Source organism: Pseudophryne corroboree, chromosome 4, assembly GCF_028390025.1.
Source record: "Pseudophryne corroboree isolate aPseCor3 chromosome 4, aPseCor3.hap2, whole genome shotgun sequence".
In the NCBI taxonomy this organism is placed as follows: domain Eukaryota; kingdom Metazoa; phylum Chordata; class Amphibia; order Anura; family Myobatrachidae; genus Pseudophryne; species Pseudophryne corroboree.
Window position 1 is genome coordinate 843215697 of NC_086447.1, and position 27015 is coordinate 843242711.

Sequence of the window (27015 nt, forward strand, 5' to 3'; positions counted from 1 at the left end):
TCTAATTAGGGTTCCCGGTCACTTACGGAGAAAACAACACCAATTTATTTTTATTTTTATAAAACTAATGTCTACTGTACCATTTCCCATGTCGACCTAATGACCGTATTGACCAATTTCAGGTGTCGACCTAGTTACTGTCGACCCCATGATCCACGTCCATTTATCATATTGTCAATCTTTGGGGGCTTTGGATGACAGTTTATAAAGTTAGTGGGATTAGATCAGTCCCGTAGCCTGGAGCCCCAGCAAATTCCCATTGCTGTGAACTGATCTTCCTAATCGGGCCGTTACAGCATACACAGCACAAGTTACCTGCGACAGTATCAGAATGTAAGTCCGTCACATGCCTGTATATGTAGCACCATTCAGTCACCTGGAAATGCATTATTACGCTGCGCTCGCCACAGGTTACTATTCCCAATCGTAGTCCATGTGGATAGTAAATCAAACGAACATTGGGAAAACGGAAAAAAAGAAAAAAAGTGTCGTCCTTTTGTACTGGTCAATCTACACACTGTCTGTCTATCATCCGGATAATCAAGAAAACATAGCCACAAAGTATTAAAAAGATAATAGAGCACCTAATTCCCATTTTATATGTTTATTTATAGCGCGCCCCACCTTGTAACACGCAATGTATTTATCCTGGAATCAAGACACATGGGGCCTGGCTCTGAGTCACACGCACTGCCGGGGTCGGACGCAGCTTTTTTCCTCTTCTGCACGGTCCTCTAAGTCACGCCGCGCAAGCATTCTTATTTTGTTCGCACAGTGTCGCAGTTGCGATATTAGAGGCATGCACTGAGAAGTGTATAGGGAGTACAGCGGGTGTTCACGGGCCGTGACACAGGGTTGGTGGCTTAGCGCACACATGTACGTGGTCTGTCGTCTGGGTTTCCTATGGCAGTGTCGTGGACATGTCGGTGAAAGTGGTTACGTACACAGCCGCTCACATAGAATGAAGACACTGTATCCGTCATTGGGATGGTGTATCTAAAGACGCAGAGAGTGGGCGTCTCAGTCCTTTCACATCGGACCCAGAGATCTACACCAGGGAAGGACTTGGTCGTTGCATTTGCATAATGTCAAAGATGGGTGACCCAGCAATAGACGCCGGACACAGACGCGGCTGTGACGACTCAGAATCGGCCCCCTAAGCTCATATATAATAAGCTGCCATTTGCTGGTCCTGGCGTGATTTAGGCCAAACAGTAACTAGATTACCGCTTTAAATCCATTAGCTAGCTTGCAGAGACCAAATGACAGCCTATTACACATGAGCCATAAATTCTCCCTGACGCACTCTAGATCTCTAATCTACTCTGCAATATTCGGATCTTTATCTTCTGTTTCTATATTTCAGCTCCGCTAATAAATGTCTGCTAAAAGTCGCCGCATATGCAGCACAATTGGAGCAGTACCAAAAAGCAACAGAAATATATGAACAGGTTTGTGTCTGTCATCAAGTGAGCATGTACCTAACATGCAAGGTGTCCTATATACTGTAGCATATAACATTCACTAATATACATGTAAACACTTCCACACCCTAACACATGAGAAGCCTGCTGCCTGCGTCACTCAGGTGTGTTAGATACAGGAAGACTTCTGTGCACGGGGTAATTAAGCTTTCCTGAAATATTTTGCTTATGTTCTTAATAAATGCTGGCTGTACATGTCACATAGTGTAAATGTTATTAGTTCATCTTATATAAAGCAGCCTGCAGTACTTTAGCTTTGGCTGTCCTTTTAAATTAGTAAACTGTAAAGAATTTTCATTGTGAGGTGGGTTTAAAGGCCCATATAGACAGGCCGATGCAGGAGAGATGTGTGCTGAGCGAACCGCTCAGCACACATCTCTCCCGCCGCTCAGCACAGCGCGATCTGTGCGGAGGGAGAGGCGGGCGCTCACTTCAACCAGCGGGTTGAAGTTGATGCAGGCCAATCTAGCAGCAGCGATAGCGATGCGCGGGGCTGCACATCGCTATCGCTGTAGGGGGTACACACGGAGCGATAATGCTGAAATTCTAAGCAATCTAGTCAGATTGCTTAGAATATCGCTCCGTGAGTACCCCCCTTAAGGGTTTATTTTATTTTTTATTATTTATTAACAGTTTATTATATAATATATAGTGCAGCAAATTTCGTTGCGCTTTACAATTGGAAATAACAATGATCAAATAAAACTGGGTAATAATAAACCGTCATAGAGGTAGGAAGGCCCTGCTCACAAGCTTAAGCTTCGTACAAATGGGGAGAGATGTGTGCTGAGCAATCTATCAGTGACCGCTCAGCACAGCGTGATGTGTGCTGAGCGAGGGGGCAACTCATTTCACCCAGCGGTGAAATGAGCGACCTACTAGATTGTGCCGCGTATCGCTATCGCTGTGGGGCATACACAGGGGAGATCCGTGCTTAAATTCTAAGCAATCAAGTCAGATTGCTTAGAATTTAAGCACTGATCTGTCCGTGTGTACCCCCATTACACTCTGTATACTCATTGCTTGCATGGTTTTATCTGGGGGCACACAGGGGTTTGTTAAGGCCAGTACTCACTGGCCGATGTGGGAGAGATGTGTGGTGAGCGAACCGCTCAGCACACATCTCTCCCCCCTGCTCAGCACAGCGCAATGTGTGCTGAGCGATGCGGGAGAGACGGGGGGCCGCTCATTTCACCCAGCGGGTGAAATGAGCGACCCGCTAGATTGGCCTGCATGCAGGCCAATCTAGCACCAGCGATAGCGATGCGCGGGGCTGCGCATCGCTATCGCTGTGGGGGGTACACACGCAGCAATCATGCTTAAAATCTAAGCAATCTAGTCAGATTGCTTAGATTTTAAGCAGCGATCGCTCCGTGAGTACCCCCCTTTAGGGTGGCCTCACACAGACCGACCATCCATCCAGGTGACGCTAGAGTACAAAGACAGGATGTGTTTCATTTTGCCACATATGTGGATGACACTTGCGATGAGATCCAGATGAATAAGTAATGTTGTATGAATTTGTTTGCGCAATGATCAGACAGACTAATATACAGCTGCTGGGAAATCTGTGCAGTTGCTGACATTTATTACTGTTGCAAGCTGCAGTTTAGTAACCCTCCATAATCTGAGTATTTATTTTATGCATCTGGTTTATTTGTTCCCAAATCCCAATTGTAATCTTTCCTAGGTTGGTACCAGCACAATGGATAATCCGCTACTGAAGTATAGTGCAAAAGAATATTTCTTCAAAGCAGCTCTGTGCCATTTCATTGTGGATGAGCTGAACGCTAAGGTACTATGCGCTGTATATACTAAAGTGTGGGATTCATACTGAGATGGTGATAGTATTGCTGGACGTGAATGACCTTTTATATAGAGTACTGCCCCATCAGTTACATGCAAAGGAAGCCGCTGTTTTGCAGATAGGGTAAATTCATACGTATATTAATTCAATCAATCCACTAATTCACAGAGGCACCAACATTTAGGAGGCACGAGGCACCAGAATTAGAGAATGCAATCTTTTCAATTAGTCACTTGTGACAAGACGTCATCGTACCATCTTATTATTTCACCATTTAATTTATTCCCTTGTACGGTCTGTTTGTATTGAACTGGTTCGTGTTCCAGTGTCGGGTTTTTCCCAGTACGGCACTGCAGACTCTTGGTGGCGCAGTAAAATAATACATGATTAATAATAACAATATTCATGCTCCATTGATATCACTGGTTCCTAATGAATGCATTCTCATTAGTATGGGCTTTCAACAAAATCACACACGATATGCAGGCCGTGTCCAATTAGATTATGATAGATTGTGACTGTTCTTTGTGCTGTTTTGCAGATTGCGCTGGAGAAATATGAAGAAATGTTTCCTGCATTTTCAGATTCCCGGGAATGCAAGCTATTAAAGGTCAGTGTGTACAGAAGGCAGCTGGGAGTGTCTGTGACATAAGCCCGGATAATTAGAGGGAGGTGGGCGCAGTAGCTACTGGGAATGCCTTGTGTCACATGTGATACCGGAGTACAGGGAATGCTGGTGAGTCATTCTCTCCCAGGAGATGTGTAATCTGATGTCACTTCTATATACAAACTTAGCACGCTGTACTTTGTTTTTCTCAGAAATTGCTGGAAGCTCATGAAGAACAGAACAGCGAAGCATACACTGAAGCTGTGAGTAACACATTGCGTACATTTGGCACTATGCAGATACTCTAGAAGACTTTTTACATATGATTTCAAATTGTTCTTGTCATCCTCTTACTTGACTAATACCCCCTTTCCACGGACATGAAAAAAACGGGTTTTTGCATGTGATCGCGCATCAACATGGGATTTTTGTCAGTGGAAACGGACTCCTCAAAAACAAAACCTGGATCTGGTGTCCCAGGGTTGGTGTCGGGTAAGGCTCAGTGTAAACGGTTAACTCCGGTCATAACTTTTCAATAGTCTGCAAATTATTTGGTTTATGGAAATGTCTGGAGTGCTGCACCATTATCTATCTGTCTATCTATCTATCTTTCTCTAACGTCCTAGTGGATGCTGGGGACTCCGTAAGGACCATGGGGAATAGACGGGCTCCGCAGGAGACATGGGCACTTTAAGAAAGAATTTAGATTCTGGTGTGCTCTAGCTCCTCCCTCTATGTCCCTCCTCCAGACCTCAGTTTGAATCTGCCCGGACGAGCTGGGTGCTGTTCAGTGAGCTCTCCTGAGCTTGCTGTGAGAAAGTATTTTGTTAGGTTTTTCATTTTCAGGGAGTTCTGCTGGCAACAGACTCCCTGCATCGTGGGACAGAGGGGAGAGAAGCAGCCCTACTCTCTGAAGCTAGGTCCTGATTCTTAGGCTACTGGACACCATTAGCTCCAGAGGGATCGTACACAGGATCTCACCCTCGTCGTCTGATCCCAGAGCCGCGCCGCCGTCCCCCTCGCAGAGCCGGAAGACAGAAGCCGGGTGAGTATGAGAAGCAAGAAGACTTCGAAATCGGCGGCAGAAAACTCCATTCTTCACTGAGGTAACGCACAGCACTGCAGCTGTGCGCCATTGCTCCCACACACCTCACATACTCCGGTCACTGTAAGGGTGCAGGACGCAGGGGGGGGCGCCCTGGGCAGCATATGGACCTCTTTTGGCAAAAGTACACATGTATACAGTTGGGCACTGTATATATGTATGAGCCCCCGCCAAGAAAATGTATATTCAAGCGGGACAGAAGCCCGCCGTCGAGGGGGCGGGGCTTCTTCCTCAGCACTCACCTGCGCCATTTTTTCTCCACAGCTCCGCTGAGAGGAAGCTCCCCAGGCTCTCCCCTGCAGATAGACGGTAGAAAAGGGTAAAAAGAGAGGGGGGGGGCACATAATTAGGCGCAAAAATCAATATAAACAGCAGCTACTGGGTTAACATTAAGTTACTGTGTTATTCCTGGGTTTATAGCGCTGGGGTGTGTGCTGGCATACTCTCTCTCTGTCTCTCCAAAGGGCCTTGTGGGGGAATTGTCTTCAGATGAGCATTCCCTGAGTGTGTGGTGTGTCGTGTGTCGGTACGTGTGTGTCGACATGTCTGAGGTAAAAGGCTCCCCTAAGGAGGTGATGGAGCAAATGTGTGTGTGAGTGGTGTCTCCGTCGACAACGCCGACACCTGTTTGGATATGTGAAATTAAGTGCTAAGGAAAATTTATTGCACAAAAGATTAGAGAACAGACAGGGAATCTACCCATGTCTGTCCCTATGTCGCAGAGACCTTCAGAGTCTCTCAATGCTCACTATCCAAAATAATAGACACTGATATCGACACGGAGTCTGACTCCAGTGTCGACTACGATAATGCAAAGTTACAGCCAAAATGGCAGGAAAGTATTCAATATATGATACTGTAATAAAAAAATGTTTGGCATATCACTGATGACTCATCTGTCCCTGACACAAGGGTACACATGTTTAAGGGAAAGAAAGCTGAGGTAAATTTCCCTCCTCTCATGAAGAAAAAGAGCGGGAATCTCCAGACAGGAGACTGCATTTTCCCACAAAGAATTCTCAGGGAGTATCCTTTCCCTACTAGGGCCAGGATACGATGGGAATCTTCCCCTAGGGTGTCACGTTTGCCCAAAAGGTAGCGCTGACTTAACAGCTATCCTCAGGGATCCTGCAGATAGCATGCAGTAAAAGTACTTTGAAGTCCATTTACACACTTTCTGGTACACTACTCAGACCGGCGATTGTGTCGGCATGGCTTTATAGCGCTGTAGCAGCGTGGACAGATACCTTATCAGCAGAGATTGAGACCCTAGTATGTGTGTGTGTATATATATATATATATATATATATATATATATATATATATAAAAGATGCTGTCTTAGATATATATATAAAACATGCCCAAAGAGACATTAGTCTACTGGGTTCTAGAGTCAACGCTATGTCGATTTCTGCTTGACGTGTCCTGTGGAACATGCAATGGACAGGTGATGCCGACTTAAGAGGCATATGGAAGGTTTACCTTACAAGGCTGAGGATTGTGTGGAGAAGGGATCTCGGACCTGGTCTCCACAGCTATAGCTGGTAATTCTGATATTTTGCCTTATATTCCAGCACAGCCTAGGAAAGCACGACATTATCAAATGCAGTCCTTTCGATCACAAAGAAACAAGAAAGTCCGAGGTGCGTCCTTTCTTGCCAGAGGCAGGGGCAGAGGAAAGAAGCTGCACAACACAGCTAGTTCCCAGGAACAGAAGTCCTCCCCGGCCTCTACAAAATCCACCGCATGTCGCTGGGGCTCCACAGGCGGAGCTAGGCCCAGTGGGGGCACGTCTTCGAAATTTCAGCCACAAGTGGGTTCACTCCCTGTTGGATCCCTGGGCAATAGATATTGTGTCTCAGGGATACAAGCTGGACATCGAGGAGATACCCCCTCACCGACGGCCCTGCCGGCTTCCCACCACGAGAGGGAAATAGTGTTAACTGCAATTCACAAATTGTATCTTCCACAGGTGGTGGTCAAGGTTCCCCTCCTTCAACAAGGAGGGGGTTATTATTCGACCATGTTGTAGTCCCGAAACCGGACGGTTCGGTCAGACCCATATTGAATTTAAAATCCCTGAACATATACTTGAAAAGGTTCAAGTTCAGGATGGAATCGCTGAGAGCGGTCGTCGCAAGCCTGGAAGGGGGGATTTTATGGTGTCTCTGGACATAAAGGATGCATACCTTCATGTCCCCATTTATCCACCTCATCAGGCGTACCTCAGATTTGTGGTACAGGATTGTCATTACCAATTTCAGACGTTGCCGTTTGGTCTCTCCACGGCACCGAGAATATTTACCAAGGTAATGGCGGAAATGATGGTACTCCTGCGGAAGCAAGGGGTCGCAATTATCCCATAATTAGACGATCTCCTCATAAAAGCGGGATCAAGAGAGCAGTTGCTGATCAGCGTAGCACTTTCTCTGGAAGTGTAACGGCAGCATGGCTGGATTCTAAATATTCCAAAGTCGCAGTTGGTTCCTACGGCTCGTCTGCCTTTCCTAGGCATGATTCTAGACACAGACCAGAAAAGGGTTTATCTCCCGATAGAGAGAGCTCAGGAGCTCATGACACTGGTCAGGAACCTATTAAAACCAAAACAGGTGTCAGTGCATCACTGCACTCGAGTCCTGGGAAGGATGGTGGCATCATGCGAGGCCATTCCCTTCAGCAGGTTCCATGCGAGGACCTTTCAATGGGACTTACTGGACAAGTGGTCCGGATCACATCTTCAGATGCATCGGTTAATCACCCTATCCCCCAGGGCCAGGGTGTCTCTCCTGTGGTGGGTGCAGAATGCTCACCTTCTCGAGGGCCGCAGATTCGGCATTCAGGACTGGGTCCTGGTGACCACGGATGCAAGCCTCCGAGGGTGGGGAGCAGTCACACGGAAGAAATTTCCAAGGTCTGTGGTCAAGTCAGGAGACTTGCCTTCACATCAACATCCTGGAAATAAGGGCCGTATACAACGCCCTACGTCAAGCGTAGACCCTGCTTCGCGACGAACCGGTTCTGATTCAGTCAGACACCATCACCGCAGTGGCTCATGTAAACCGACAAGGCGGCACAAGGAGCAGGGTAGCGATGGCGGAAGCCACCAGAATTCTTCGCTGGGCGGAAAATCACGTAAGCGCACTGTCAGCAGTGTTCATCCCGGGAGTGGACAACTGGGAAGCAGACTTCCTCAGCAGACACGACCTCCATCCGGGAGAGTGGGGACTTCATCAGGAAGTCTTCGCACAGATGAGGGCATCACGCCTCAACAAAAAACTACAGAGGTCTTGCGCCAGGTCAAGAGACCCTCAGGCGATAGCTGTAGACGCCCTGGTGACACCGTGGGTGTTCCAGTCGGTCTATGTATTTCCTCCTCTTCCTCTCATACCCAAGGTGCTGAGAATAATAAGAAAAAGAGGAGTGAGAACGATATTCATTGTTCCAGATTGGTCACGAAGGGCCCGTGGCCTCTTCCTCTAAGACAGGACTTGTTGCAACAGGGGCCCTGTCTGTTCCAAGACTTACCGCGGCTGCGTTTGACGGCATGGCGGTTGAACGCCGGATTCTAGCAGAGAAAGGCATTCCGGATGAGGTCATTCCTACGCTGATAAAGGCTAGGAAGGACGTGACAGCTCAAAATTATCACCGTATATGGCGAAAATATGTTGCTTGGTGTGAGGCCAGGAATGCCCCTACGGAGGAATTCCAGCTGGGCCGTTTCCTTCACTTCCTACGGTCAGGAGTGAATTTGGGCCTAAAATTGGGGTCCATTAAGGTCCAGATTTCGGCCCTATCCATTTTCTTTCAAAAGGAGTTGACTTCTCTACCTGAAGTTCAGACGTTTGTAAAGGGAGTGCTGCATATTCAGCCTCCTTTTGTGCCTCCAGTGGCACGTTGGGATCTTAACGTGGTGTTGAGTTTCCTGAAATCCCACTGGTTTGTACCACTCAAAACGGTGGAGTTGAAATATCTCACGTGGAAGGTGGTCATGCTATTAGCCTTGGCTTCGGCTAGGCGTGTGTCAGAGTTGGCGGCTTTGTCACATAAAAGCCCCTATCTGGTTTTCCATGCGGATAGAGCAGAATTGCGGACCCGTCCACAATTTCTGCCGAAAGTGGTTTCATCCTTTCATATAAACCAACCTATTGTGGTGCCTGTGGCTACTACGGACTTGGAGGATTCCGAGTTGCTTGATGTAGTCAGGGCTTTGAAGGTTTATGTAGCCAGAACGGCTAGGGTCAGGAAAACAGTCTTTGTTTATCCTGTATGCTTCCAACTAGCTTGGTGCTCCTGCTTCAAAGCAGACTATTGCTCGCTGGATCTGTAACACGATTCAGCAGGCTAATTCGGCGGCTGGATTGCCAATGCCAAGATCAGTTAAGGCCCATTCCACTAGGAAGGTGGGCTGTTCTTGGGCGGCTGCCCGAGAGGTCTCGGCATTACAACTTTGCCGAGCGGCTACTTGGTTAGGTTCAAACACTTTTGCAAAGTTCTACAAGTTTGATACCCTGGCCGAGGAGGACCTTGTGTTTGCTCAATCGGTGCTGCAGAGTCATCCACACTCTCCCGCCCGTTTGGGAGCTTTGGTATAATCCCCATGGTCCTTACGGAGTCCCCAGCATCCACTAGGACGTTGGTCCTTACGGAGTCCCCAGCATCCACTAGGACGTCAGAGAAATAAGATTTTACTTACCGGTAAATCTATTTCTCGTAGTCTGTAGTAGATGCTGGGCACCCGTCCCAAGTGCGGACTTCTTCTGCAATGCTTGTATATAGTTATTGCTTAAATAAGGGTTATGTTATGGTTGCATCAGGGTTGCTCTGTTGTTGTTGTTCATACTGTTGACTGGGTATGTTTATCTCAAGTTATACGGTGTGGCTGGTATGAATCTTGCCCTGGATTACCAGAATCCTTTCCTTGTACTGTCAGCTCTTCCGGGCACAGTTTCTCTAACTGAGGTCTGGAGGAGGGACATAGAGGGAGGAGCCAGAGCACACCAGAATCTAAATTCTTTCTTAAAGTGCCCATGTCTCCTTCGGAGCCCGTCTATTCCCCATGGTCCTTACGGAGTCCCCAGCATCCACTACGGACTACGAGAAATAGATTTACCGGTAAGTAAAATCTTATTATCTATCCTATCTATCTATCTATCTATCTATCTATCTATCTATCTATCTATCGTCAAATCAGATTTTTTTATAGTAATGTTTATATTTGTGAATGAGTGCTCATTAAGGCTATGTACCTGTGGTTATAAAAGTCTGTGCTAGCTGCAATAGGTAATTTGACCTCGCTGCAGGGGATCTTTAAAATGCATTTATTAACGTGCCTCATAAGTGCTCATAAGTCTTTTCAGGGATGCTAAATGAGCGGTCTCTTAGAAAGCCAGTTTTTTTTTCCTGCAGCGGGGTACACTGGGATTCCACAGGGAATACATCAGGGTGTAGATTTGGATCTTGATCCGAGGCACCAACAGGCTAAAGCAGGGATGGGGAACCTTTTTTCTACCAAGGGCCATTTGGATATTTATAAAATCCTCCGGGGGTCATACAAAAATTATCAACTTATAAATTAGCCTGCCCCCAGTAACTTGTTATGCCCGATTAGATTTGCCCCCAGTCAGTTGTTATGCCCCATTAGATATGCCCCGTCAGTTGTTATGCCCCATTAAATATGCCCCCTGTAGTTATGCCCCATTAAATATGCCCCCTAGTAGTTCGCTTACACACACACACACATTAAAAAAAAGAAAGAAACCCACAATGCTCTCCAGCCCTGCTCCTGCTTCTGGACCGTTGCCCTCCCTCTCCTCGAAACTATGGGAGAGATGTCATGACGTCTCTCCCATAGCGCCGCACAGCCACACATGTACACTGCCTGAGCCAGAAGCTGGAGCTCAGGAGTGAGCTCCTGCCTCCGGCTGCTGCTGAGGAGCCGGGTGCCTGCTGGTGGTAAAATCTCAGCAGGCACTCGGCATCTTCTCTCGTTTAGGTGAGCCTGGCCGGGCCGGATCAAGTGGCTTTGAGGGCCTTATACGGCATGAGGTTCCCCACCCCTGGGTTAAAGCTTTGACTGTTCCCAGGATGCATTGCAACGCCTCCTCTATAACTCCGCCTCCAGGCACTGGAGCTCCGTTTGTAAGTTGGTGCCTGCAGTGCAGGTCACTAACAGGTGGGGCTGCGCTAGACAGCCCTGAAAAGAGCTTTTCTGCAGCGGGGTACACTGGGGTTCCACAGGGAATAACATCGGGGTGTAGAGTAGGATCTTGATCCAAGGCACCAACAGGCTAAAAGCTTTGACTGTTCCCAAGATGCTCAGCGCCGCCTCCTCTATAACCCCGCCTCCGTGCACAGGAGCTCCGTTTGTAAGTTGGTGCCCTGCAGGCAGGACACTAACAGGCAGGGCTGATCCAGCAGCCCTGAAAAGAGCTTTTTTTAAAAAATATAGAAGACTTCAAGGGCTGCAGCAGAGGCATTCTTAGTGCTAGATGTCATTCTGACATCTCCTGCTGCAGCTCCATCACCTTCCCCAGCAGCGCTGTGTACTCCCGCGTCCGTGGTTGCCGGGTACTTACAGCGAAGGCTCCGGTTCTTCACCTAAGGCACATACACTTGCCGCAGCTCTCCAGGATCGCGTGGCCGCATCAAGGGAGGAGGTAAGAGGGTCCCCCAGGCGGGACCCGCCCAAAATCGCGATCTGGCGCGGCCATTAGGAGGCGGGCCGCGCGCTAGCGTGGACACTGTTTGTACATGGACCCCACTAGACCACCAGGGCAGGGGCACAGGTCGTTTATATATATAAACCGTTTTATTATGGCCCACAGTACCTGGTGGTGAAGTCCAGCAAGGGGATAAGGCTCTGACCTGTAGCCCCTCCCCCAGCCCCTGGGCGCCATTTAAAGTAAATGTTCCCGCCCTGGAGCTGCATCACTGTCTCCCTCACTCCCTGCCAGCGTTTGGGCGCCATTACACACATGCTACGCTGACTTTGGGACTGGTGGGCAATGCCTCCTCCGTAATGCCGCCTGCTTCATCAGTGCTGTGCATTTACAGGACACTTAAGTATTCTACATGTCGTTTAGACAGTGTTAGTTAAGAACAAGTGCATATTTCAGGGTTATTTAGTACAAGTACCCTGTGATATACATCCAGTTTTTACTGTGCATTGTTATATCTATATATCTACATAGCTTTACTCAGTGGTATAGTTACTTAGTATTGCTAGTCCAGTGCAGTTTTATTGTTGGTAATAATCTCTGCATTGCATATGTGACTGTGTGCCAATGGCTGCTGTGTGGTCTCTATTTCGTGTATCTCACACATATGGCTATCCCTATATTCTGTACCCTGAGGGGGGCTAGGTGCGTGAGGGTTCTCATATAATATAGTGTTTCACAGGATATACTACTTTGGTATTTTTCTCTGTGTTTTTCAGGCACCACATACCTCTTAAATCCTCAGTTTGTGCTCTGCCTTGCAGTCACACCATACAGGGGATTTTTGTCAGGTAGTTTGTCTGCTAATCTTGTACTATTACACCCTAGGGTTACGCTTACATATCATGTCTGCTACACAGGGTGGTAAATCCATGGCTGATCCTGCACCATGCAGTGTTGATGCCACGGATTTCTTAGAGGAAAACGTAGCAGCTGAGGGTTCAGGTACTGGAGGTTCTATACCCCATGGTCAGTCTGCAGCAACGGGGGCAAGTCAAGACCCACCTTAGGCTGTTTTCTCTAATTTACTGACTACGCTAGTAATTAGACTTGCGCCCCCTGTGGGACCTCCTGTGCCATTAGTCACATATTGTCCCTGCAGTTAATCCGCCGTGCGCAGATACTCTGTTCTCTCAGTTACAGCAATTGCATCCGTCACTAGCTAAGCAAAATCCTGACTCTCCCCCACCTAAGACCAGGCGGTCATCTAAACGGGCCATTACTTCCTCACAATCCACACATGTTTCGGATACCTCATCCGATGTAGATGGCGCTTTCACTGAACCTTCAGACTCTGATGCAGATGCTTCTGATGGGGAATTTCTGACACAGGTAGATGTTCCTGATCTCTTGGAGGCTATCAGGCTGATACTTCAAATCAGTGATGATGAAGGGCATCCAGCTACCTCTGCGAAACCAGACAAGTTTAAACGTCAGAAGGTTACTAAGTTTGTTTTACCTCATTCTGACCACTTGGATGATATTAGTCAGGAATTCTGGGAAAACCGGGTAAGAAGTTTTCCTTGTCTACAAAGATGCTAGCTCGTTATCCCCTCGCTGCAGAGTTAAGTAACAATTGGGAAACACCGCCGCCGGAGGACTCACAAGTTGCGCGTCTGGTGGTCTCATCTGCTGTGCCTGTCACTACCGTCACCTCCCTGAGGGGACCGACGGATAAGCGTGTGGAGGGTTGCTTTAAGTCTATTTGCACTCTTGCCTGAGCTATGCATGGCACTACTATTGCAGCCTCTTTGGCTGCTAAAGCTATAGAGGCACGGGTTCAGGAAGTTGAGGCGGAACTACCATCTAATTTTCCTGATAATGCTAGACAGTGTCTTTCATGTATTATTACGGCCTCCCATTATATTTAGGAGGCGGCATCTGATGCAGGTATCCTGGCGGCCAAAGCATCTACTACATCTATTCTGGCTCGCCGGATCCTCTGGTTGCGGTACTGGTCTGTAGATCTGGACTCTAGAAAGACCTTGGAGGTGATCCCTTTTGAGGGAAACATACTTTTTGGGGAAGATCTCAACAAGATCATTGCTGACTTAGCATCTGCTAAGACTGCATGTGTACCTAGTACTACTCCTTCGGCTCCGAAGGCTAAGAGTACTTCCTTTCGTTCCTTTCGACCTCCAGGTTAAGCAAAGAGTCAGGCTCGCACTTTCAAATCCACTAAGCCCAAACCTAAACGTGCCTGGGCTGCCCGTCAGCCTGCTTCCAAAACAGACAACTCTGTAGCATGACGGGGCGGGCCTCCCTCTCGGGGATCCCAGGGTGGGAGGCCGACTTCTACAGTTTACCCAGGTATGGTTGAAGACAACTTCAGACGCCTGGGTACAGGAAGTCGTCACTCATACGCCATATCCTTCAAGAAACGTCCCCCTCATTACTTTTGCCTGACAGATATCCCTTCGGATCAGTTAAAGGCAAAGACTCTTCGTTCGGTGGTTCAGTCCCTCCTGGAAACAGGAGTGGTAGTGCCGGTGCCCCTGGCTCAGAGAGTGCAGGAGATACTATTCAACGCTGTTCCTAGTCCCAAAACCGAATGGTTCCTCTCGGCCCATTCTCAACCTCAAGTCTCTGAACAAGTTTGTGAGGGTCTCCAAGTTTTGAATGGAAACCCTTCGCTCTATTGTCCTGGCTTTGGGGCCAGGGGACTATATGGTATCCCTGGACATACAGGATGCTTACCTACATATACCTATTGCCGTGTCGCATCAGCTATACCTGCGGTTTGCTATTGGCAACCTCCATTATCAATTCCGGGCCTTACCCTTTGGACTGACTACTGCTCCGCAAATCTTCACCAAGGTAATGGCGGTGATGACGGCCCTGCTCCGCCATCAGGGTATTAGGATCTTACCGTATCTGGACGTCTTGCTGATCCTGGCGAATTCCCCAGACGTTCTCCTCCGTCATCTGGTTCTGACGGTCCAGTTTCTGCAAGTCCACGGGTGGCTCATCAGCTGGAAGAAATCATCCCTGGTCCCTGCTCAGAGCATGGTGCACCTGGGGGCGTTGTTGGACACATACAACCAGCGGTTGTTCTTGTCTCAGGAGAAAGTCTTGAAACTTCAGGACAGGATGTGATGCTTCCTATATCGCCCGCGAGTGTCGATACACTCGGCGATGCAAGTACTCGGCATCATGGTGTCCACTTTCGACATAGAGTACGCCTAATTTCATTTCCGCCCTCTGCAGATGCGGATTCTTGCCAAGTGGGACGGCCTGCCTCACCGGATCAGGTCTCACATGATCTCCTTGTCTCAAGAGGTTCGTCTGTCCCTGAGCTGGTGGCTACAGGACCAACAATTGTGTAGCTGTCGTCCCTTCTGGATCTCCAACTGGGTCCTCCTGACGACGGATGCCAGTCTGAGGGGTTGGGGCGCGGTGTTGGAGCAACACTCTCTTCAGGGTCGGTGGACCAGGGAGGAGTCTCTCCTCCCAATAAACATTCTGGAAGTGCGGGCAGTGTTCCATGCTCTGAAACTGCATCTGGTACAGAACTAGCCAGTTCATGTACAGTCAGACAACGCCACCACGGTAGCGTACATAAATCATCTAGGTGGCACTCGAAGCCACATGGCAATGATGGAAGTGTCATAGATTCTTCAATGGGCGGAACGCCATCTGCCAGCCATCTCGACAGTGTTCATTCCGGGGGTCCTCAACTGGGAATCAGACTTCCTCAGTCGTCAGGACGTACATGCCGGAGAGTGGAGCCTTCATCCCGAGTATTTCAACTCCTAGTGGACAAGTGGGGTCTACCAGATGTAGACCTGATGGCATCTCGACACAATCACAAGGATCCGGTCTTCGGAGCAAGATCAAGGGATACTCAAGCGGCATTCGTGGACGCACTGGCAATTCCATGGAACTTTCGGCTGCCGTACGTGTTCCCTCCAGTGTCACTCCTGCCCGAGTAGTGAGGAAGTTCAAGCAAGAAGGAGGAATCCTACTTCTGATATCTCAGGCGTGGCCCAGACGGCATTGGTTCTCAGACCTACAGGGTCTCTCGCTGGAGCGTCATCTTCTGCTTCCACAGCGACCAGACCTCCTCGTTCAGGGCCCTTGTGTCTACCAGGATTTGGCCCAGCTGGCTTTGACGGCGTGGCTCTTGAAGCTTCCATGCTGAGGGCCAAAGGATTTTCTGAGGCGATCATTCAAACTATGTTGAAGGCCCATAAGTCGGCTTCTGCTCAGATTTACCATAGGGTCTGGAATTCTTACTTTGCTTGGTGCGCATCTAACAATCATGTTTACAAGTTTAGTACAGCCTAATTTTTGGCCTTCCTACAACAGGGCCTGGACTTGTGCCTTCGGCTGGCCTCCCTCAAGGTTCATATTTCTGCCTTGTCGGTATGGTTTCAGAGAAAAATTGCGACTCTGCCTGATGTTCATACATTCACTCAGGGTGTTTTACGGATTCAACCTCCCTATGTCCCACCTGTGGCTCCTTGGGATTTGTTGGTGGTTCTGGAGGCCTTGCCAGAGTCTCCGTTTGAACCTCTTGAATCTGCGGACCTTAAGTGGCTTTCTTTTAAGGTCTTGTTTCTGCTGGCTATTGCCTCTGCTAGACGGGTATCAGATTTGGGTGCCTTGTCTTGTAGGTCCCCCTATCTGATTTTTCATTGTGACCGGGCGGTTCTTAGACCGCGCCCTGGTTATCTACCTAAGGTGGTGTCTTCTTTCCGCCTTAACCAGGAGATTGTGGTTCCGGCCTTTGTCTCTCCTGAATCGTCTTCCAAAGAGAGGTCTTTGGATGTGGTCCAGGCTCTCCGTATCTATGTGAAGAGGACAGCCTTCGACAGGAAGTCTGATTCTCTCTTTGTACTGTTTGGTTTTCACAAACGTGGCTGGCCTGCTAACAAGCAGACCTTGGCCAGATGGATTAGAATGGTGATTGCACATGCTTATGTACAGGCTGGCCTTCCATCTCCTGCTACCATCAAAGCCCATTCTACTCGGTCTGTTCTTGGGGCGACCCTTGAACAATTGTGCAAGGCGGCTATGTGGTCCTCAGTGAAACACGTTCATAAGGTTCTATGCCTTCGATACTTCCGCCTCCCAGGATGCTTCCTTTGGACGCCGGGTTCTTGTGCCCGCTACAGTGCGTCCCCTCCCATGAGGAACTGCTTTAGGACATCCCCAATGTTATTCCCTGTGGAACCCCAGTGTACCCCGCTGCAGAAAAGATGGCAACCTGGTAATTTGGTCTTGAGAAAGGCTCTGCTGTGAGCCGAAACGTTGACCTTCTTTTTGTGAGTATGTGCTGTCTGGATTAAAGTTTATCGTTTCCACTCTGGAGAAGTCTGGTGAGTGCATCCTCATTTGCGTACATGTATTGTGGAACTTTGTTCGGATTGGACCTGTTCCTGGATTCTGCACCCCAGCAACTGTGATTATTAACGACATGTGAGTGCGGGTTTTCTACAATGGATGGATATATATATATATATATATATATATATAAAAATGTTACACATAATATCCAATTTGGTATTTTGTCTGTGTGTTTCAGTCACCTCATACTGCTTAAATCCTCTGTTTTGTGTACTGTGTTTACTGTCACATTACATAGGGTTTTTTTTTGCAGATATTGTATTTGTCTGGCTATATTGTACCGTTACGCCTTACGGCTACATTACTTATAATGTCTGCCACACAGGGCGGGAAATACGCGGACGCTTCTGCATCCTGCAGTACTGGCACTACATATTTACCTGAGGGGGAAGTTTTAGCTGCTGGTTCAGGCGCTGAGTGTCATACACCCAGTCTATCTGCAGCACCTGTGGCCAATCAGGACCCACCTTGGGCAGCGTTCTCAAGTATGCTGAGTACACTTGTGACACGTCTTGCGCCCTCTGTGGGACCTCCTGTGCCATTGCAGCCACGTGGGTGTAGTACGGTATGCCGGCGCTCGGGCTCCCGGCGACCAGCATACCGGCGCCGGGAGCCCGACCGCCGGCATAACGACAGCGTGGCAAGCGCTAAGGAGCCCCTTGCGGGCTTGCTGCGCTCGCCACGCTGCGGACGCGGTGGCGCGCTACGCACGCCACACTATTTTATTTTCCCTCCAGGGGGGTCATGGACCCCCATGAGGGAGAATAGCTGTAGGTATGCCGGGTGTCGGGATTCCGGCGCCGGTATAATGTGCGCCGGGATCCCGACATTCGGCATACTGAAGACCACCCCAGCCACATATTGTCCCTGTAGTTAATCTGCCCTGGGCAGATACTCTATCTACCCAATTACAACAATTAAATCAATCCTTGGTTAGACAAAAATCTACCCCACGTCCCTCTGGGGCCAAGGGGTCATCTAAAAGGGCCATTTCTTCCTCACAATCCACTAATATTTCGGATAATTGTTCCGATGAGGATGGGGAATATACTGATCCGTCAGACACTGATACAGTTGCTTCTGATGAGGAGTCTACTACCCAGGTTGATGTTCCTGACCTGGTGGAGGCTATTAAGCTAAGTCTTCAAATAGATGATGACATTGGGCCTACTACTGCGTCTAAGAAACCTGATAAGTTCAAACGTCAGAAGGTTGCTAAGGTAGTCTTACCACATTCTGGCCACTTAATTGACATACGTCAGGAATCCTGGTCGTCGCCAGGAAAGAAATTTTCCCTGTCTAAAAAGATGCTAGCTCGTTATCTAACCCCTGCGGAGTTGAGTAACAAGTGGGAAACTCCACTGCCAGTGGTCTCTCATGTCGCCCGTTTTATGGTGTCATATACTCTGCCTCTCATCATTGTCACCTCACTGAAGGAACCGGCGAATAAGTGTTTGGAGGGATGCCTGAAGTCTATTTACTCTCCTACCTAGACCCACTATGGCAGCCTCCTGGGCTGCAAAAGGAATTGAAGCATGGGTTCGGGCAATTGAGGATGAGCTGCCTCAGGATTTTTCTGACACTGCCAGACAATATCTGTCTTATATTACCACAGCCTCCCACTATATTCAGGAGGCTTCCTCTGATGCAGGTGTAATGGTGGCTAAGGCATGTACCACGTCTATCCTGGCTTGTCGAATTCTGTGGTTGAGGTCCCGGAAGGTGGACCTGGACTCCAAAAAGACCTTGGAGGTGCTCTCTTTTAAGGGAGATGGGTGGTATTCAGTATGCCGGCTGTTGGGATCCCGGCGCTCAGTATACCGGCGCCGGAATCCCGATAACCGGTATACTGACAACTATTCTCCCTCTTGGGGGTCCACGACCCCTCTGGAGGGAGAATCGGGATCCCGGCGCCGGTATGCTGGCCGCCGGCATACCATACTACACCCAAGGTAAACATCCTATTTGCTGAACAAGATTGTAACTGACTTGGCTACTGCCAAGACTGCGTGTCTCCCAAATACTAATCCTTCTGCTCCGAACGCTAAGACTACCACCTTTCGTTCCTTTTGACCTCCAGGGAAAGCAAAGGGTCAGACATATCCGCGACAAGCTTGTGCTTCCAAAACCATTAAGCCTAAATCTAAACAATCCTGGGCCGCCCGTCAGCCTGCTTCCAAACAAGACAAGCCTGCTGCATGACGGGGCGGGCCTCCCCCTGGGTGGGATGCCGACCTCTGCGGTTTGCCCAGGCCTGGTTAAAGACCACTTCAGATGCCTGGGTGCGGGAAGTTGTCTCTCACAGGTACGCAGTCCCTTTCAAGAGATGTCCCCCTCGCCAATTTTGCACAACTGTTATCCCTGTGGATCCGTTAAAAGCGCACGCTCTACACTTTGTTGTACAATCTCTCCTGGATACAGGAGTGGTAGTGCCGGTACATCTGTCTCAGAGAGGCAGGGGATACTATTCGACCCTGTTTCTAGTTCTGAAACCAAATGGGTCCTATACTCAACCTCAATTCATTGAACAAGTTTGTGAGAGTATCCAAATTACGTATGGAAACTCTGCGCTCTATAGTGCTGGCCATGGAACCCACAGACTATATGGTATCCCTGCACATGCCTATTGCCATTTCGCATCAGCAATATCTGCGGTTTGGTATTGGCAACCTACATAATCAATTCCAGGCACTGCCATTTGGATTGGCCACGGCCCCTTGGATCTTCACCAAGGTCATAGCCGTGATGACTGCTCTTCTCCGCCGTCAGGGAATAAGGATCCTGCCGTATCTGGACAACTTGCTGATCCTGGCGAACTCCCAAGAGGTTCTCCTCAGTCATCTGGAACTGACAGTCCAATTCCTCCAAGCCCCACGGGTGGCTCATCAACTGGAAAAAGTCCTCGCTGGTCCCTGCTTGAAGCATGGTGCACCTGGGGGCATTACTGGACACATACAACTAACGATTGTTTTTGTCTCCAGAGAAAGTCCTGAAACTTCAGGGCAGGATCAGATATTTCCTCTCTTGCCCAAGAGTGTCGATAGACTCGGCGATGTAAATACTAGGCCTCATGGTGTCAGCTATCGACATGGTAGAGTACGCTCAATTTCATTCCCGCCCACTGCAGAGGTTAATCCTTTCCAAATGGGACGGCCTACCTCATCGGATCAGGTTTCAAATGATCTCCTTGACTCCGGAGGTTCGTCTGTCACTGAGTTGGTGGTTACAGGACCCAAAGTTGAGCAGGGGCCGTCCCTTCTGGATCTCCAACTGGGTCCTCCTGACAAAGGATGCCAGTCTGCGGGTTTGGGGCGCGGTGTTGGAGCAACACTCTCTCCAGGGTCGGTGGACCAGGGAGGAGTCTCTCTTCCCGATAAACATTCTGGAATTGCGGGCGGTGTTCAATGCGTTGACACTGGCCCTGCCCCTAGTACAGAACAGGCCTGTTCAGGTACAATCAGACAACGCCACCACGGTGGCATACATAAATCATCAAGGCAGCACTCGAAGCCACATGGCAATGCTGGAAATATCAAAAATCCTCTGTTGGGCGGAACGCCATCTGCCAGCAATATCGGCAGTGTTCATCCCCGGAGTCCTCAACTGGGAAGTGGATTTCCTCAGTCGTCAGGACGTTCACACCGGAGAGTGGTATCTTCATCCGGAAGTCTTTCAACTCCTAGTGGGCAAGTGGGTCCTACCAGATGTGGACCTGATGGCGTCTCGACACAATCACAAGCTTCCGGTCTTCGGATCAAGGACAAGGGATCCTCAAGCAGTGTTCGTGGACGCACTGGCAATTCATGGAAATTTTGGCTGCCTTACGTGTTCCCTCCAGTCTCACTCCTGCACAGGGTACTGCGGAAGTTCAAGCAGTAAAGAGGACTACTACTTCTAGTTGCTCCAGCGTGGCCCAGACGGCATTGGTTCTCAGACCTGCAGGGTCTATCGACAGAGCGTCCTCCTCTACTTCTTCAACGCCCAGACCTCCTCGTTCAGGGCCCTTGTGTCCATCCGGACCTGGCCAGACTGGTTTTGGCAGCGTGGCTCTTGAAGCTTCACTTCTGAGGGCCAAGGGATTCTCTGAGGCGGTTATTCAAACTATGTTGAAGGCTCGCAAACCGGCTTCTGCACGGATTTATTACAGGGTCTGGAACTCTTACTTCACATGGTGTGCTGCTAAGAATTATGATGCCTATCCGTTTAGAACTTCTAGGCTTTTGGCTTTTCTGCAACAAGGCCTAGATTTAAGTCTTTGTCTGGCCTCCCTCAAGGTTCATATATCTTCCTTGTCGGTGTGGTTTCAGAGGAAAATTGCATCTATTCCTGACGTTCATACTTTCACTCAGGGTGTTCTACGGATTCAGCCTCCCTATGTCCCTCCTGTGGCTCCATGGGATCTGTCTGTTGTCTTCAGTGCCCTACAAGAGTCTCTATTTGAACCTCTTGAGTCTGTGGATCTTAAATGTCTTACACTTAAGGTCGTGTTTTACCGGCTATTGCCTCTGCTAGGAGGGTGTCGGACTTGAGCGCTTTGTCCTGTTGTCCACCCTTTCTGATTTTTCACCGTGACTGGGCAGTTCTTCGAACTCGCCCTGGTTATCTCCCTAAGGTGGTATCATCTTTTTATCTTAACCAAGAGATTGTGGTTCCCGCCTTTATCTCTTCTGGTTTGTCCTCCAAAGAGCGGTCTTTGGATGTGGTATGGGCTCTCCGTATTTACGTAGAGAGGACTGCATCCCTCAGGAGGTCAGATACCCTTTTTGTACTTTTTGGTTTTCACAAACGTGGCTGGCCTGCGAATAAGCAAACTTTGGCCAGATGGATTAGAATGGTGATTGCAGAAGCCTATGCACAGGCTGGCCTTCCATATCCCGCTGCTATTAAAGCCCATTCTACTCTGTTTGTCGGACCTTCTTGGGCGGCTCGCCGAGGCGCGTCCAATTGTGCAAGGTGGCTACGTGGTCCTCAGTGAACACGTTCATCAGGTTCTATGCCTTTAATACTTCCGCCTCCCAGGATGCTTCCTTTGGATGCCGGGTTCTTGTGCCCGCTATGGTGCGTCCCCTCCCATTAGGAACTGCTTTAGGACATCCCCGATGTATTCCCTGTGGAATCCCAGTGTACCCCACTGCAGAAAAGGAGATTTATGGTAGACTTACCATGGTTAAATCTCTTTCTGCGAGGTACACTGGATTATACAGGGCGCCCACCCTGACGCACTTAACTTCTTTGGGTTTGTATGGCATTAGCCGCTAGTCCCTTCTCCTGTCGTGAGATTGTGGTTCTATGTGACCAACATCTACCATCTCTTTTACCTGCTACTGCATTGGACTGGTTAACGAAACTGAGCTCCAGTGCCTGGAGGCGGGGTTATAGAGGAGGCGGTGCAATGCATCCTGGGAACAGTCAAAGCTTTAGCCTGTTGGTGCCTCGGATCAAGATCCAACTCTGCACCCCGATGTATTCCCTGCGGAATCCAGTGTACCTCGCAGAAAGAGATTTAACCATGGTAAGTCTACCATAAATCTCCTTTTTTCAGACTCCATGGCAGCCCTGAATATTCTGTTAAATCCTCCTCTCCTGAGATAGACAGAGGAAAAGTTTTTTGCACTGGAATCTACAGTATATCACTGGACTTATGTCCCATGCCTTTTATTCCTCTCTTCTCAAGAAGCCATGGAGTTATGGGAGGTGTCTAGATGGCTAACAGTGTCGCTGCCTTGGAGGTTGTTCACTGAGTGAAGCAGGGGGTGGTAATGCAGGAATATAGGTCGACAGTGATTAAGATCGACAGGTTCAAGAGATCGACATGAAGATGGTTGACACACAAATGGTCGAGATGTTTTTTGGGTTTTTCACATGTTTTGTCAACATTTGCCTGATTTACTATCCATGTGGACATCTATTGGGAATAGTAACCATGACCTTTTGTACCTGTCAACCTAATGCATGTCGACCATATGTTTTCAATCTATTATCCGTGTTCCTGGACATTGTAGATCTTTTATACCACACCCGATCACCGGTGCCGGCATCCTGAACTCAAGTATCCCTGGACTGCTTGGGGTCAGGCTGCAGTTGGAGGATGGATAAGGTTAAGCTACGGTGATGTGGGGGGGTGTAGGGGGGGGTTAGGGTTAGGCACCACCGGGGAGAGATAGAGTTAGACTGCGGGGAAGGGTGTTAGGTTTAGGCACTACCAGGGAGGGTTAGCCTACTTACCGTCCAGGTGTTGGGATCCTGAGCGTCGGAATGCCGCTGTCTGTATTCTGACCGCCGGTATCCCAAGTGCCAGAATCCAAATACTATCCCCCCATGGCCTGCCACGAAGTCTCCACTGAGAGATGACAGCCTTCTCACGTACAATAAGTTTATTTTTTTCTGTTATTTTACATTTCAGGTGAAGGAATTTGATTCAATTTCCCGCTTAGATCAGTGGCTTACCACCATGTTACTTCGCATCAAAAAGTCCATCCAAGGAGATGTAGATGGAGACGGAGACCTGAAATAAATCAGAAAATTGCTACAAGTATACATCTGATCCCTGTTTTTTGTTTTAGCCTTTGCACATTGTTTGTATAATTTACTTTTATACTTTTCAGCGCCAGTAAAGTCTGTAATTCAACACAATGTTAATGGCTGCATGATATCTCGCACTGAAAGGATTTCATATTAAACATTTTATATGAATTCTACCTATTTTTAGTATGGGGAATCTAATATTGCAATGGATGCAAATGATATTTTTTATGCACAATGGCCAACTTTCTTGAGGGTATGAAAGTAGTTATTGTATTAAAATGCACTCATTGTCTCCACACAGTGTAGGCGGCCATTTTGTGTGGGCTAATCTAATGCAGCCAATCATTTTACTAGTAGCCAGTGAATAATGGGCGTTTCTCATCAATATTGATATCATACTGTAGGTGGCATTCTCATGTATATTATATATCTAGTCTATTGTATATGGCTGTTTCCCTTGAGGGTTTCAGATGGACAGCTGCAGTATGGAGGATTGGTAATCCTATAACCCAAAGTATAGATAGTTGTAGTATAGAGAATACTTACAAAAGGATCCATATTAACCTCTAGCAAAGCTCAAAGTACTGCACCTTACTACGCTGAGAAACATGCAAGTCCTGAGCTACTAAATGATCATCTTGACTATCGTGCTCAAAGGACACTGCCAGTAATTGTGGAAGTCACTGTATCTTTGCAGGTCTTGGCCGCGTTATAAGGGCTCATATGGTATGTGCACATACTGTAAGTGCATGGGGGTTTTACACCTTCCACTGCAGATTTACTGCTGCCTCCTCCAGTCCTGGGGGGCAATTAAATTAGTCACGATGCTTGACTGCGCATATATACAGCATATATAGTAGCAAAAACATTGCTATTTTATGCGGTGGGAGGAAAAACTAGCTTGTTAATGGTTGCGATGTGCCATTCCGGAGTCGAGATGAATTGACGTGGAAAAGCACTGCATTAATAGATTAGTGATAACTGTGATTTATTGCTAGCTGAGATATCACTATTATAAGAAATCTGTTGCTGTAGAGTTGTAAAATTCTATGACTTGGGTCCCCTTAAATTTGTTAGTTTAAAAAAATAAAAATAAGGCTTAAACATGATTTCCATATCCACCCCTCACATCTCCAAACTGTCTCCCACCCTCTGTATACTGACGCATTTTACACAAATCTGTGAATTTCATGCAGGATACGTGTGGTTCCAGTCTGTCCTCCCCACTACTGGCATTGCCCCACATTTACTTCCACCCTAAGGATGATTTGTGACCGTGCATAGTTGCGATGCAAATTGAAAACCCAAAACATACATTGTAGCCAATTGTAACCCGGGTTTGGTTTCTCTGTAAAAGCTAGCTGGTTAAACTTTAGAATTCTATTCCAGGGTTGTACTAACGAAAGTAGTTTGGGAATATTCATTCAATTTTGCGACACCCCCCCCCCCCCCCCCCCCTCCCCTACCCAATCCTTATTGTTGCCCATTTTTTCTCTACGGTACGCCAAGTATAAACTACTTTTATTCCTCTTTGTCATTGTGTATCCCAAAAAGGAAAGCAATACGAAATGTTTTTATAATTAAGAGAGAAGACCTATAAATCTTCTTCAGGTCATCAAGGGGTGAAGACCTGCTGCCGTTATGTACCGTAGTTTGGTAGTCCTGATTTTATTTTACTTTTGTTACACCTGGCATAATAGCCGTCCTCACTGTGTTCCTGCACTGATGCAGTTTAACATGTTTTATATGAAATTCTTTCAGAATACAGTCGTTGCACTTTTATGTTCTATTAATATGTTAACAAAATATGTTTTTGGTAAATATTGAATAATGAAAAGATTTTATTTCTAAGGTATTTGTATGTACGTTTTTTTTGTTTTGTTTTTGTTTTTATGTTCTAAATGTTTTATTTGTGGTTCACTTATTTTAACACCTTTAAAGAGCAACACAGCCCATTTCCAAGTGGGAAATCATTTTTGAAGCATTCCAAGGGGTCTGTATACTAATAAACGTCTGGTTCTAACACTTGGAGCTTCCTATTGAGTTTATGCACAGAATTTAAAAGGGCAATGCTTTTACTAGCAAAAGCGTTGCCCTTTTAAATTTCTGGCATAAACATGATAGGAAGCGCTGGGTTTTAGAAGCTGATGCTTAGTAAATAAAACCCTAGATCTGTTTCATACCTAAATAATTACTTTTTTTTCTTTTCACTTTAAGATGATCTGAAAACAGTATTTTTGCACACTTGTGAAAATATGCATACTAATCTGTCTCCGTAATAAGATGCAATAGTTGTTTTGTAGTCTTGTGTATCTTGGTTAAATTGTAGTTTTTGTGGATATATTGTGAGATAGTGGACAGCATGTGTGTGTCAGTTGTTGCGTAAAATGTGATGCTGCGATTTTCAAACTATGTAACGGACAATCTGTCTTCCTTCTAGGTGTATAATGATGTAACCTATCTACCGTAACTTAGCAGGAAATACTTTGTCTCTCTTTTTGTGTGCACATGTACAGTTAATAAAGTGACTATATGCAACAGTAATGGCTTGTTTTGTTTTATATCCGTACATGGAGGTTGGAAAAGCATGCTGGAATTGGCAGGTGGTGAGATCCAGGTGGTTGTTCTTGGTTCCATTCTTGCACAGAGGGCCTGATACTTGAGAAGCTTGAATGCATCTGAGACATTTCTCAGCAACAGTTGAATGGGCGTTATTTAGTGGGCGTTTATGAGCGTGGGTGTGTTGCAGACATGTAGCCAGTTACTACCTACTCTGAGTTGTTTGTATACTCCGCACTGCAAATATAGAGGTTGATATATCAAGCAGTGGAGAAGTTACCCATAGCAACCAATCCGCTTTGAGGAAGTACAGTATTTATCAAGTACACTCTATAAAATGGTAGGTAGATTCTGATTGGTCACTATGGGGAACTTCTCCACTGCTCAATTTCTCCACTCTTTTCACTGCTTGATACATGAACTCCTCCGTTGCATCTCCGGCTCATAGCATGGGTAGGTGTAAGCGCTGATGATGGCCGTTATCGCAGTAGGGGATCTTGCCACGGGCAAGCAGGACTTTTGCCCGGGGCGCCGCCTTCCGGAGGGCGCTGGCGCCATCCGGAGGGCGCCGCACCATAGCAAGATCCGCCACTGCTGTGCCCTCCGCTGCCCGCTGTGTCCCCCGGCTGTGCGGCTGTGTCCCCTGTGAAGGGAACTAGATGCTACGCGTCTAGTTTCCCTTCATGGAGAGGACCTTTGCTGAGCGGTGCGTGATGACATCATCGCACACCGCACAGCAAAGGTCCTCTCCACGAAGGGAACTAGACGCTGCGCGTCTAGTTTCCCTTCGTGGAGAGGACCTTTAGCTGTGCGGTGCGCGATGACGTCATCACGCACCGCTCAGCATTTAAGCGGCGCTACT

The 27015-nt window shown here is 47.8% G+C and overlaps 1 protein-coding gene across 1 annotated transcript in view; it reads left to right on the forward strand.

Annotated features, from left to right (window-relative positions):
• LOC134910503 (beta-soluble NSF attachment protein) overlaps positions 1 to 26138 on the forward strand; it is a 91401-nt gene extending 65263 nt beyond the window's left edge. Inside the window, exons 7-11 of the mRNA XM_063918606.1 lie at positions 1367 to 1451; positions 3175 to 3279; positions 3833 to 3901; positions 4111 to 4161; positions 23473 to 26138. Of these exons, the coding sequence (XP_063774676.1) occupies positions 1367 to 1451; positions 3175 to 3279; positions 3833 to 3901; positions 4111 to 4161; positions 23473 to 23583 (421 nt within the window). The 3' untranslated portion in view covers positions 23584 to 26138. The remainder of the gene's footprint in view (positions 1 to 1366; positions 1452 to 3174; positions 3280 to 3832; positions 3902 to 4110; positions 4162 to 23472) is intronic.
• The last annotated feature ends 877 nt before the right edge of the window (positions 26139 to 27015 follow it).